This window comes from Buteo buteo, chromosome 17 (assembly GCF_964188355.1).
Source record: "Buteo buteo chromosome 17, bButBut1.hap1.1, whole genome shotgun sequence".
NCBI classification, from domain to species: Eukaryota; Metazoa; Chordata; class Aves; order Accipitriformes; family Accipitridae; genus Buteo; species Buteo buteo.
In genome coordinates this window covers 30,249,058-30,261,742 of record NC_134187.1, presented here as the reverse complement: position 1 = coordinate 30,261,742, position 12,685 = coordinate 30,249,058, and the positions used below count along the sequence as shown (strand labels likewise).

Sequence of the window (12,685 nt, the reverse complement as noted above, 5' to 3'; positions counted from 1 at the left end):
TGCAGTACACGGCGATACGGGGTGCGATGCGAGGTTGGGGGGGGGGGGCTGCTGCGATGCTCTGCCCCGGGCTGGGCCACCCGGGCGGTGACACACGGTGGGACCCAGCCCGCGGCAGGCGGGGCGGGGGCCGTGCTTCCCCGTCCTCCTCCTCCTCCTCCTCCTCCTCCTCGCCGGCGGCCGGAGCCGGAGCCGGGAGGAGGGGGGGACCGGCGGCGACCGGCGGCATGGCGGGGGCTCGGGGCTTCTGGCTGCCCTGGTTCTGCCTGCGGCTGATGGCGAGCGCAGCCTTCAACCTGGATGCCACCAGCACCCTGCTGAAGGACGGCGACAAGGGCAGCCTCTTCGGCTTCGCCGTGGCTCTGCACCGGCAGCTCAGCCCCGAGCCGGCCGGCTGGTGAGTGCGGGAGACCCCCGGGGCGGGGGGGGGGCGGCTGGGGGGTCCGGACCCTCGGGGCCGGGAGGGGCGCGGGAGCCGTGGACACCCCCCCCTCCACGCCGGACAGCCGGGCTGTCCCCGTGGATCCTTGTCCCGGGTCGGGTCTCCCCCCGCTCTGCGTCCCCCTCCTCGGGTCTGTGTGTCCGTGTCCCCCCCCGCCTCGCTCGGGGCAGCCGCTCGGGGCTCCCCCCCGCTCCCCGGGATGCTGGAGGGGCCAGATCCTGCCCCTCACGGCTTCGGGGTGCTGAGACTCCAACGGGACCGGAGACCCGAGGCGACGGGGACGGGCGCGGGGACCCGCCGCCTGCGCTGCCGCTGCTCCCGAATTATTCAGCCGGGGCCGGGACGGGGGAAATTGGGGGGCGATCGATGCCCCGAGCGCAGCCTCAGGGTGCTCGGGTGGATGGACCCCCCCCGGCCGGGCCCCCCCCCTTCCCCGGGCCGTGCCCGCCGCCTCCCCCGCGCCCGCTCGCCGCTGAGCTGGCAAACGCCCACCCGCCGCATGCCAGGGCAGCCACCGGCTGCGGTCACCGTCCCCAGACCCTGCGTCCCCCCCGTGTCCCCCGCAGATCCCAGCCCCTGTGGTCCCCGTGGTGCCTGTGAGCCCCCCCCAGAGGGGACCGGGCTGCTGGCGGGGGTCTCAGCGACAGGGACCCCTGGAGCCGGCAGGTCTTGGGGCGCTGTCGCCCGCGCCTCCCCACCCGCTCGCGAGGGCCCAGCCGCCCTCCTCGTCCCCGATGCCCTGGCGTGCCACCGCCTGTCCCCGTCCCCCCGCCAGGCCGGTGGCGCCGGCCGAAGCCGCCCGGCCGCGGCAGCCGCCCTCTCCACATTCTTGGCGGCGGGAGGGTTATTTTCGCCCCCCCCGGTGCCCCGGCTCCCGGGCAGGTGTTTACAGAGCCGCCGGCACCGCTCTGGGCTCTGCCCCGCCGGCACCGCACCGGTGTCCCCCTGCCCGTCCCCTCCGCTCCCCGGCGGGTCTCGGGGATGGGTTCGGCCCCACGGGCTCCTTACCCGCTCCCTTGGCCCTGGCACCCCGGGCAGTGCCCGGTGCCCTGGCGCAGGGTGCGCTCCTGTGCCTCCGTCTGGCTCCCTCCTTTTTTGGGCATGTTGCTGCAGGGTTATTTTGAGTGAATTCCAGTTTATTTTTACCGGCTCTGCCTCTCCGCCACCCCCCGGGGCTCCCTCGCGTCCTGAGGCCACCGTCCCCCAGGGCAGAGGGGCTGGGGGTGGCCGCAGGTGCCCCGCGGCCACCGAAGAGCCACCGGCGGCACGGCACTCATCCGACAGAGGAGCGAGCCCCGTCCCCTCGGGGACCCTGGGGAGGGCTGCGCAGGGTGGGGGTCTGGGTGGGGGTCAGGGTGCCCCCAACCCCGCTGCGCCAAGGGGGACGGGGCAGGCGGTGGGCAGGAGTGGGGGGGTCTGGGTGCGCGTCACCTCCTGCGCCCCGTCCCCCGCCCACACGTGCACCGAGCTGCGGCTGAGGCCTGCGAACGGCCGCGCCGGGGCTGCAGCTGCTCGGCCGGGCGGGCTGGCACCGTGCTGGGCAATGCACCGCGCCGGCACGGCCAACGGCGTGAAATCGGTGCGGGGGTGTGGGGACAGCTGCGTGGGGACAGGGATGCTCCCCATGGGTGCCGGGGGGGGACACCGGGTGTGCAAACCTGGCAGCGCGTCTGTGCAAACCCAGCGTCGCACGTGCCCGCTTGTGCACGGCCGGGGCTTGCGGTGGGGGGGCCCGTGCCCTGACGGGGGGGCTCCTTGCCGTGGCAGGCTGCTGGTGGGGGCCCCCCAAGCGCCGGCGCTGCCCAGCCAAGGTGCCAACCGGACTGGGGGGCTCTTCGCCTGCCCGCTGACCCCCGAGCTCTCCGACTGCTGGCGGGTGCCCATCGACGAAGGAGGTGAGCTGCGCAGCTGGGGGGGTGCTCGGTCTGCAGGGGGGCCACCCCCTGGGTCCCCAACCCCAGGGGTCCCGGCAGGGGCTGACGCTGCCCGTCCCCACCAGTGGACCTGCAGCGGGAGAGCAAGGAGAACCAGTGGCTGGGGGTGAGCGTGAAAAGCCAAGGTGCCGGCGGCAAGATCGTGGTGAGCACCGGGAGAGGGGGAGAGCCGGCAGCGAGGGCTGCAGGGGTGGGGGGGGGTCCCCCAGCACCTCCTGACACCCCCTCCCCGCGCACAGACCTGCGCCCACCTGTACGAGTCACGGCACCGGGTGCATCAGCCCCTGGAGACGCGGGACGTGATCGGGCGCTGCTTCGTGCTGAGCCAGGACCTGCGGGTGCGGGACGAGCTGGACGGGGGCGAGTGGAAGTTTTGCGAGGGGCGGCCGCAGGGCCACGACCGCTTCGGCTTCTGCCAGCAGGGCCTGGCCGCAGCCTTCAGCCCCGACCACCATTACATCCTCTTCGGGGCCCCCGGCACCTACAACTGGAAGGGTGAGGGCTGGGGGGGCGGCTGGGCCCCCCCCCCCCAACCCCGGGCTGAGCGAGGGTGCAGGAGCGGGGCGGTGTGCGGCTGGCCGGGTGCGCGTGGGTGCGCGTTCCTGCCCGGGCAGGCGTGCGAGGTGTGCACGTGCGTGTGCGATGGGTGCGCAAGCTGTGGGTGTGAGCATACGGGTGCCTGGGTGCCGCGGGCGAGCGTGGTCTAGGGGCGAGCGTGTGGCCGTGTGTGCGCTGTGGGTGTGAGCACAGACGTGTGGGGGAGAGAGAGCACGCTGCGGGTGTGAGCACAGGTGTGTGTTCATGCTGTGGGTGTGAGCAGGCGTGTGTGCACGCTGTATGTGTGAGCGTATGGGTGTGTGCACGCTGAATGAGAGTGCAGGTGTGGGTGGGTGTGCAAATGGGTGTGCGTATGCAAGCGCGCGTGCAGGCACGTGCACAGACATGCATGATGTGTGCGCATGCTGTGGGTGTGAGCACACGGGTGTGGGGGTGTGAGCACACCACAGGCGTGTGTTCGTGCTGTGGGTGTGAGCACACGGGTGTGTGCACGTGTGGGTGTGCATGCACGCAGGCGTGTGTGCAGGTACACGCACGCTGTGTGTGTGTGAGTACCCGGGGGGGGGGTGCGCGCCCCGTGTGTGTACATGCGTGGGTTGGGGCACGCGTGCACGCACGCCGCAGCCACGTGTCCGCGCGTCGGGATGCCGGGTCCAGGTCCGCCCGGCGAGCGCGGTGCCGTGGGGCAGCTCCGGTGCCCCTTTGTCCCCAGGCAGCAGGAGGGTCCCCAGTTGGGTTGGGGGGGGGGGGTTCCCCACCCCGGCCCCCCTCACCCCTCCTCGGTTCGGCAGGGAACCTGCGCGTGGAGCTGCTTAACCAGAGCTCCCTCGACCTGCTCCGCTACGACGACGGGCCCTACGAAGCCGGGGGCGAGAAGGACCAGGACCCCTCGCTCATCCCCGTGCCCGCCAACAGCTACTTCGGTACGGGCACGGCGGAGCCCGGGCACGGCACGACGGCACGGCACGGGGGGACCCCCGCATCGCTGCCGTGGGACCCCCGCTCGTCCCTGCCGCCCGGCTCCAGCCTGCCCCGGCCACGATGCCCACCCTGACGCCCCTCTCTCTTTCTCTCCCGCCCGGCCGCGGCGCAGGGCTGCTTTTTGTGACAAACATTGATAGCTCAGACCCCGACCAGCTGGTCTACAAAACCCCCGAGCCCAGCGAGAAGGTGCCCGGCGCGGCCGGCGACGTGGCCCAGAATAGCTACTTGGGTTCGTAAACGCCGGCACCGACGGCGTCCCCGTGTGCCACCCTCCCCGGAGCCGTGTCCTGTGGCGTGTGTCCCCCCCCCCCCGTGTCTGTGGAAGGGAGAGGAAAGGAGAGCTCCCGCAGCCTCCGCCGGGCCCCGCGAGCACACGCGCACGCGTGCGCACACGCGTGTCCACACGCACCGAGCACGCCTCCATCCGCACCTCCCCGTGCACGCGGCATCACCCCCCCCAATCTTGCACGCACGCACCGAGCACACCCCTCCTTTGCACAACCCCCCCGCACGCATGCCCCCCCTTCCTCGTGCACACCCCCTTGCACACCCAGCCGTGCACACACGTGTGGCTGCACACCCCCCCGCCCGCCGCACGTTCTCACCCCTCTGGGGTCCGTCTCCTGCGGGCACACGCCTGTGGCTGTCCCCCCCCCAGGGTGGGGGTCCCAAACCCCTCCAAGCCCCCATTCCCGTCCTTGTCCTTGTCCTGTGTCCCGTCGCTGTGCCGGGGCTGCGGCGGGGGCACCGCCAGGCTGGGGGGGGGCATGGGCAGAGCCCTGGAGGGGTAAAGAGCCTGGCGTGGCCCCCCCAGCACCCCACTGTCCCTGTGCTGTTCCCTCCGGAGATGTTTCTGCATGGGGGGGGGGTTGCACGGTTCCCGTGGGGGGAGACAGTGGCCGTAGCCAGCCGGAGCGTGGCTGGGGGCTGCCGGGGGGGCTGCACGGCTGCCGGGGGGGGGCCGTGCACTGCAACCGCTGCATGTAGGGAAGGGGCTCCCGACCCCGCACCGTGGAGGGGGCTCTGCCGCTCTCTCCAGCTGGGGGGGTGGGTTCCAGCCCCCGTCCGGCTCTGCTCCAGGTCTTGCTGCTCTGGCCCCAAAATCTTCCTTTCTCTCCCCAAAATCTTCCCTTCTGGCAACGCGGGGAGGGGCTGGTCCTTGCTCACCCTGGCAGCCTCTGCTCCCCCTTGCTCCAGAGCCGGGGAGGGGACCCCGCAGCCCTTCCCCCCCACCAGCTACAGCCACTGTGCCCCAGGGAGCGCAGAGCAGGGAAACTGAGGCACGAGCATAGCCCCCCCCCCCATTCCCACGCCAAAGCACGAGGGTCCCCGATGGGAGACCTGGCCACGCAGGGCTGAGCAGAGAAAGAGAGACGGACAGACGGACGGGCAGACGGCGGGTGGGGGGGCCGGGGGCCAGGCAGGCACCGACACCTGCCCCCCCCCCCGCTACCTCCGCAGGCTTTTCGGTGGACTCGGGCGCGGGGCTGACGCGGAGGCGGGAGCTGAGCTTCGTCACCGGAGCCCCCCGCGCCAACCACACCGGGGCCGTGGTCATCCTGCGCCGCGACAGTGCCAACCGCCTGGTGCCCGAGGCCGTGCTGCCCGGCCAGCAGCTCACCTCCGCCTTCGGCTACGCCGTCGCCGTGCTCGACCTCAACAGCGATGGGTGAGTTTGGGGGGACCCTCCGTGGCCGTGGCAGCTCGGCCCCCCCCACTCCCCCAATCTCCGTGCCGGGGTATTGCCCTGGCTCGGTGCACCGGGACGGCTTGCCGCGGCCGGGAGGGTGATGGAGCCGCCGTCCTTGCAGCTGGATGGACCTGGTGGTGGGGGCCCCCCACTTTTTTGAGCGCAAGGAGGAGATCGGGGGGGCTGCCTACGTCTACATCAACCCGGCGGGGCGCTGGGACTCCGCCACCCCCCTCCGCCTCAATGGCACCCGCGGCTCCATGTTCGGCATCGCCCTCAGCGCCGCCGGGGACCTCAACCAGGACGGCTTTGAGGGTGAGGGGCTCTGGGGGAGGGGGCTCTGAGGTCCCAATGGGCTGGAACACAGTCTGCGTCCTGCCGGGGGGGAGATGGTGGGGGCTGCATCCCATAGTGGGTCCTGGGAGGGTCTCAGCCCCCCCCCCCGTCCTTGCCCCCCCAGACCTGGCTGTGGGAGCCCCCTTCGACGGTGCTGGCAAAGTCTACATCTACCACGGCAGCAACCTTGGCATCGTGGCAAAGCCGGCACAGGTGAGGGGGTGCGGGGCCTGGGGGTGCATTGCCCACTGCCCCTCTCCCACCGGTTCCCAGTGTCACGGGTGCCTTGTCCCCAGGTCCTGGATGGGGAGGGCGTGGGAGTGACGGCCTTCGGGTACTCACTCTCGGGGGGGCTGGACGTGGATGGGAACCTCTACCCTGACCTGCTCGTCGGCTCCCTCTCCGACACTGTCGTGCTGTACAGGTGAGTGCCCGCCATGGGCAGCCCAACTGGGGCAGCCCCCACCCCTGGGCTGCTTCCATCCTCGAGCATCCCTATCACCGGGCATCCTTCTCCCTGGGCATCCCCATCCCTGAGCATCCCCCTCCCCGGGCATCCCCATCCCCGGGCATCCCCCATCGCAGGGCTCCCCTCAAACCTCCCAGCCCTCTCAGCCAGGGGGACTCTGGTCCCTGGGCCCGGCCAGAGATCCCATGCAAGGGGTGAGTGCCGGGTCTGCGCGAGGCTTAGGGTGGGGGGGCCCAGCCTGGCACCCCCCATTTCTCCCCTGGCAGGGCCCGGCCAGTCATCCATGTCTCCAGGAACGTCTCCCTTCTCCCTCCCAACATCGATCTGGAGCAGAGCAACTGCCAGCACCAGGAGGGCGTCTGGTGGGTGCCACCCGCTTCCCCCCCCCAGGCACACAGCCGGGGCACGGCCGGGGGTGGGTGCCGCCCGTCTCACCCCGTGCCCCCGCAGCGTGGATGTCCGAGCCTGCTTCAGCTACACGGCCAGTCCCGCCAGCTACAGCCCCCGCCTCGGTGAGCGCGGTGGGGACAGGCAGAGGGGTGGGAGGACCTTGGGATGCACCGCAGCGGGGGGACAGGAGCCCCCCGGGGTGGGAGGCAAGGGACCTCCCCGGCATCGCACCCATCCCTCTCCCTCCCAGTGCTGGAGTACGTGTTCGATGCCGACACGGACCGCCGGCGCCTGGGCCAGGCCCCCCGCGTCTCCTTCCTCGGCCGCCGTCCCTCGGACCCTGAGCATCAGTTCTCCGACACAGTGGAGCTGCCCCGGCAGCACGCCCGCGCCTGCGTCAGAGCCACCTTCCAGCTCCAGGTGGGTCCCCATCCTCACCCTCATCCCCATCCTCACCCTCATCCCCATCCCCATCCTCATCCCCATCCCCATCCTCATCCCCATCCCTGTCCTCATCACCATCCTCATCCTCATCCCCATCCCCATCCCCATCCTCATCCTCCTCTTCATCCCTGTCCTCATCCCCCATCCTCTTCCTCATCCCTGTTTCCCTCCCTGCCCTCATCCTCCTCCCCATCCCCACCTTCATCCCTGTCCCCCCCTCACCCTCGCCCACCCTGCCCGCAGGACAGCATCCGTGACAAGCTGCGCCCCATCGCCGTCACCCTCGCCTACGGCATCCAGGGAGCCGGGGCAACGCGGCAGAGCCAGGGGGCCACCCTGCCGCCCCTGTTGCCCGTGCTCAGCCCCCAGCAGCCCAGCAGCCACCGCACCGAGGTAGGGACCCGGCCGTGTACCACGACCCCCCCCACCTCCCCCCAGGGGTCTGGGGTGCACCGTCCCGCACGGGGGCTGCCTGGAGTGTCCCCGTTCTCCCTGTGTTCCCCCCCAGGTGCATTTCCTGAAGCAAGGCTGCGGGGACGACAAGATCTGCCAGAGCAACCTCCAGCTCCGCTTCCAGTTCTGCGCCCGCCTGGGGGACGCCGATTTCGTGCCCTTGCCCAGGTGAGGGGGGGTCCCCAACCCGTGGGGTGTTGGGGACATCCCAGGGTGGGGTGGGGGGGCTCACAGCCGCTCTGCCCCCAGGGGCGCGGATGGCACCGCCATCTTCGCCATGAGCGACCAGAAGGACGTGGCCCTGGAGATCCACGTCACCAACCTGCCCTCGGACCCTGCGGAGCCGCAGCGGGACGGGGACGATGCCCACGAGGCCATGCTCACCGCCACGTTCCCCCCGGAGCTGCCCTACTCCGCCCTGCGCCCCTATGATGGCCGGGCGTCCTTGGTGCGGTGGGGGTCTGGGGGGGGGGGGGAGAGTGAGGTTGGGGTGCTCTAGGGGTAGCACCGAGGGTGCTGGGGGCAGAGGGTGGTCCTGGGGTTGCTGGGGGTGTGGGATGAGATCAGATCTGGGGATGCAGAGGGATGGGGATAGTCCCGGGGGTGCTGGGGATGGAGAAGGATGGGGACGGTCCTCGGGATGCAGAAGGATGAGGATGGTCCTAGGGAGCAGAGGGATGGAGATGGTCCTCGAGATGCAGAAGGATGAGGATGGTCCTAGGGAAGCAGAGGGATGGGGATGGTCCTTGGGAAGCAGAGGGATGGGGATGGTCCCAGGTGTGCTGGGGACAGAGGGATGGGGATGGTCCTCAGGATGCAGAAGAATGAGGATGGTCCTAGGGAAGCAGAGAGATGGGGATGGTCCTGGGTGTGCTGGGGATGGAGGGATGTGGATGGTTCTCGGGATGCAGAAGGATGAGGATGGTCCTGGGGAAGCAGAGGGATGGGGATGGTCCCAGGTGTGCTGGGGACAGAGGGATGGGGACAGTCCTCAGGATGCAGAAGGATGGTCCTAGGGAAGCAGAGGGATGGGGCTGGTGCCAGGGGTGCAGGAAGGGGTTAGTCCCGGGGTGCAGCAGGCTGGGGGGGACCCCCAGCAGCAGGGTCTCAGCTCTCTGCCCCCCCAGGACAAACCGGTGGTGTGCCTCGCCAACCAGAATGGCTCGCAGGTGGAGTGTGAGCTGGGGAACCCCATGAAACGTGGAGCTCAGGTCGGTGCAGCTCCCCGCTCCCCCCAGCCCCCGGTCCCTGGCCCCGGCCCCAGCCCTCACCCCTCTGCCCCCAGGTGCGGTTCTTCCTCATCCTCAGCACCCTGGGCATCACCATCCAGACTACGGACCTGGCGGTGGAGCTCGCCCTGTCCACGTGAGCCCTGGGGGGGTCGGGGACCTTCACGGCAGAGCCCCACGCTCGGCTCTGTGTGTCTGCAGTGGGGGTTCGGGGTGACGCCCCCCCCTGATTCCTCCCTGCCTTGTCCCCAGGATCAGCGAGCAGCCCGGGCTGGAGCCGGTGGTGGCTCGCGCCCGCGTGGTCATCGAGCTGCCGCTCTCCGTGACGGGGTGAGTGAGGGCGGGAAGGGGGGGGTCCGGGACCACCACCACCACCCCCAAGGGCTGCCCTGACCCCCGGCTGTCCCCACAGTGTGGCCGTACCGCCCCGGCTCTTCTTCGGCGGGGTGGTGCGGGGGGAGAGCGCCGTGCGGCGGGAGAGCCAGGTGGGCAGCGCCGTGCGCTTCGAAGTCACGGTGAGTCACCCCGACGCCCGGCTCCCGCGGCGAGGGGACGGGGGGCACGCGGGACGCCGGGGGTCTCAGCCCTGCTGCTCCCCTTCCTGCCCTACGCTGCTGGATGGGGGGGTGGCCGTGGCGTGGGGGGGGGGTCCGTGCCGCCCCGCTCACGCCGCCGTTCCCCCCCACTCCACCCCGGCAGGTCTCCAACCGGGGCCAGTCGCTGAAGACGCTGGGCTCAGCCTTCCTCACCCTCCTCTGGCCCCACGAGATCAGCAATGGGAAATGGCTGCTCTACCCTCTGCACCTGGAACTGGCGGCTTCCCCGGGGCAGCGGGCGGCCTGCAGCCCCGCCGCCAACCCGCTGCGCCTGGCCCTGGTACCGCCGTGGGAGGGGGGCACGGGGATGGATCCATGGCCGGGGGGGGGGTCCTTGCCACCCCCCCTTCATGCCCATCCTTCCCCCCTCCAGGAGCCACCGGGGGAGGCTGACGGTGCTGAGGCACCCACTCCGGGGTCCTGGTGGGTGCCGGCACCTGCGGAGAGGAGGAAGAATGTCACGCTGGTGAGTGGGGCTGGGGGGCACCCGCTTCTGGGGTGCACCCACTCCTGGGGTGCAGCCGATTCTGGGGTGCACCCAGTCTGGGGGTACCGCTGCTCCTGGGGAGCACCCACTCCCGGGGTACCCCTGCTCCTGGGGTACCCATGATCCTGATGAGCACCCACTCCTGAGGTACCCCTGCTCCTGGGGAGCACCCGCTCCTGGGGTGCACCCATTTCTGGGGTGCACCCAGTCTTGGGGTTCCCCTGCTCCTGGGGAGCACCAACTGCCGGGGTGCCGCTGTGCATGGGGTGCACCAGCAGCTGGAGTACACCCGCTCCTGGGGTGCACCTATTCCGGCACACCTAATCTTGGGGTGCCCCGGCTGGTGGTGGGGTGCTCGGCCGGGCTGATCCCCCCATCCCATCCCATCCCATTCCATCCCGCAGGACTGTGCCCAGGGCACGGCACGCTGCCTGGCCTTCCGCTGCCCGCTGTACAGCTTCGAGCGCGCCGCCGTGCTGACGGCCCGCGGGCGCCTCTGGAACAGCACCTTCCTGGAGGTAGGAGGGGACGTGGACGGGCCCCCCCAGGACGGGGACAGGTCCCCCCCGGGCTGCGGAGGGGGCTCAGCCCATCCTGTGCCCCCCCGCCACAGGAGTACCTGGCCGTCACCTCGGTGGAGCTGATCGTGCGTGCCAGCGTCTCGGTGACCTCCTCCATCAAGAACCTGGTGCTGAAGGATGCCTCCACGCAGGTCTGGCCCCCCCAGCACCCCGGCCACCCCCGCCCCACCGCCTCGCTGCCCCCTGACCGCCCTCCCCTCCCCAGATCCCCGTCTCCATCTACCTGGACCCCGGGGCGGCGGTGGCCGGCGGCGTCCCGTGGTGGGTCATCCTGCTGGCCGTGCTGGCCGGCATCCTCGTCCTGGCCCTGCTCGTCTTCATCCTCTGGAAGGTGAGGGGACGGGGTCCCCGCGGCAAGATGCGTCCCCCTCCCTGTGGCACGGGGTCCCCTGGACATGCTGTGCCGTGCCACCCCAGCTACGCCGTGCCGTGCCATCCCATGCCACGTTGTGCCGTGCCATGCCACCCCAGCTATGCCATGCTGCGCCGCACTGTGCCACATTGTGCCGTGCCGTGCCACCCCAGCTATGCCATGCCGTGCCATCCCAGCCATCCCATCTGTGCCATGCCACGTCGTGCCGTGCCATGCCACCCTGGCCGTGCCGTGCCATGCTATGCCACCCCAGCCACGCCGTGCCATGCCGTGCCATGCCGTGCCGTGCCACGCAGCCTGGCCTTGCCCAGCCTCACCCTCTCGCTTCCTCCCCAGTGTGGCTTCTTCAAGCGGAGCAGCCGAAAGTCCCGCTACGCCGCTAACTATTACCGGGCCCGCCTGGGCCTGCAGCCCTCCGCGGCGGAGAAGCAGGCGCTGGAGGGCGAGCGGTAACGCAGGGCTCTCCCGCCCTGGCCCCGGCGGGCAGCGAGCACCGGTGCGCAGGGGTGTGCGAGGGCTGGCAGCCACCCTGCGCGGGTGTGCGAGGGCTGGCGGCGTGCCGAGGCGGAGGGACGAGGGTTTGCAGGGTCTGCGTGCGGGTGTGCGTGGGTGTGCGGCGTCAGGGTGGAGGGAACGAGGGTCTGCAGTGCTGCTGTTTGGGTGTGTGAGGGTTTGCAGCGTCCAAACCGGGACGTGCGATGGTTTGCAGTGCTGGTGCGTGGGTGTGCGAGGGTTTGCAGTGTCCAAACCAGGACGTGCGAGGGTTTGCAGTGCTGGTGCACGGCTGTGCGAGGGTTTGCAGTGCTGGTGCACGGCTGTGCGAGGGTTTGCAGTGCTGGTGCATGGGTTTGCAGTGCTGGTGTGTGGGTGTAGGTGGGTTTGCAGTGCCAGCACACGATTGTGCAAGGGTTTGCTGTGCCCAAACCGGGACGTGCGAGTGTTTGTGGTGCTGGCCCGTGGTCGCACAAGCACTGGTGCTAAGCGCACGCCCCTGCTCTTTTGGGGTGAGTGCCGAGGGATGGGCCAGCGCCGGCACAAGCGCCCGGAGCCGTTCCCAAAGCCAAGGCGTCCCCGCGGGGCCCTGACTCGCCGGTCCCCCGCAGCTGGGCTTCTTCCGTCGGGCGCGCTACGCGCCACCGGCCGTGCCGCAGTACCACGCCGTCAAGATCCCGCGGGAGGAGCGGCAGCAGTTCCGCGAGGAGAAGACGGGCACCATCCAGAGGAAGGAGTGGGCCGCCAACTTGAGCGAGGCCAACGACGGCCATGTCGCCCCCAGCTCAGCGTAGACCCCTCCCAGGCCCCGGGGGATGGTGGCAAGCACATGGGACGCTGGACACGGGACCCTCCTTCCCGGCCCCGGGGAAGGACCCTCTGGCACCGCGTGTGGGGAGGCACACGCGTGTGCCGGCACACGCGGGACTGCTCGCAAAGGGACGGGGCCTGTCAGCCCCACGGGAAGGGCTGGACCCCACGGGGAGGGCTCGGCCCCACGGGGTCGGCTCGGCCCCGCAGCGATGCTCGACCCAATAAAAGAAGGAACAGCCCCTCCGCGGAGACCGTCTCCCTTCTTCGCAGCCTGGGGGGTGTCGGCCATGATGGGAGTGGCCTTGGGGGGGCGGCATTGGGGAGCCGCCATGATGGGTGTGGCGGCGTGTGCCGCCATGATGGGTGTGGACGTTTCGACGGGCGGCGGGTAGCTCTGCTGCCGGGGCCGGGACG

The 12,685-nt window shown here is 71.0% G+C and overlaps 1 protein-coding gene across 9 annotated transcripts; it reads left to right on the top strand.

Moving 5' to 3' along the window:
* The first annotated feature begins 155 nt into the window (after positions 1-155).
* Positions 156-12,510, top strand: ITGA7 (integrin subunit alpha 7). Of its 9 annotated transcripts, none has more exons than XM_075049594.1 (26): positions 156-397; positions 2,210-2,337; positions 2,442-2,521; positions 2,616-2,871; positions 3,726-3,857; positions 4,028-4,147; positions 5,380-5,587; positions 5,730-5,923; positions 6,069-6,157; positions 6,241-6,368; positions 6,680-6,775; positions 6,864-6,925; positions 7,054-7,223; positions 7,491-7,640; positions 7,756-7,868; positions 7,950-8,148; positions 8,828-8,911; positions 8,986-9,065; positions 9,182-9,259; positions 9,342-9,444; positions 9,629-9,991; positions 10,417-10,530; positions 10,626-10,724; positions 10,799-10,924; positions 11,303-11,462; positions 12,070-12,209. In XM_075049594.1, the coding sequence occupies exons 1-25, from the start codon at positions 228-230 to the stop codon at positions 11,417-11,419; spliced, it is 3,459 nt and encodes a 1,152-aa protein (XP_074905695.1). In that variant the 5' UTR covers positions 156-227; the 3' UTR covers positions 11,420-11,462; positions 12,070-12,209. The 9 variants fall into 9 exon arrangements, with proteins under 9 accessions (XP_074905695.1, XP_074905693.1, XP_074905694.1 ...); XM_075049595.1 differs by lacking the exon at positions 11,303-11,462 and having other exon boundaries at positions 157-397; positions 9,629-9,805; positions 9,899-9,991; positions 12,070-12,510; XM_075049592.1 differs by lacking the exon at positions 11,303-11,462 and having other exon boundaries at positions 12,070-12,510.
* The last annotated feature ends 175 nt before the right edge of the window (positions 12,511-12,685 follow it).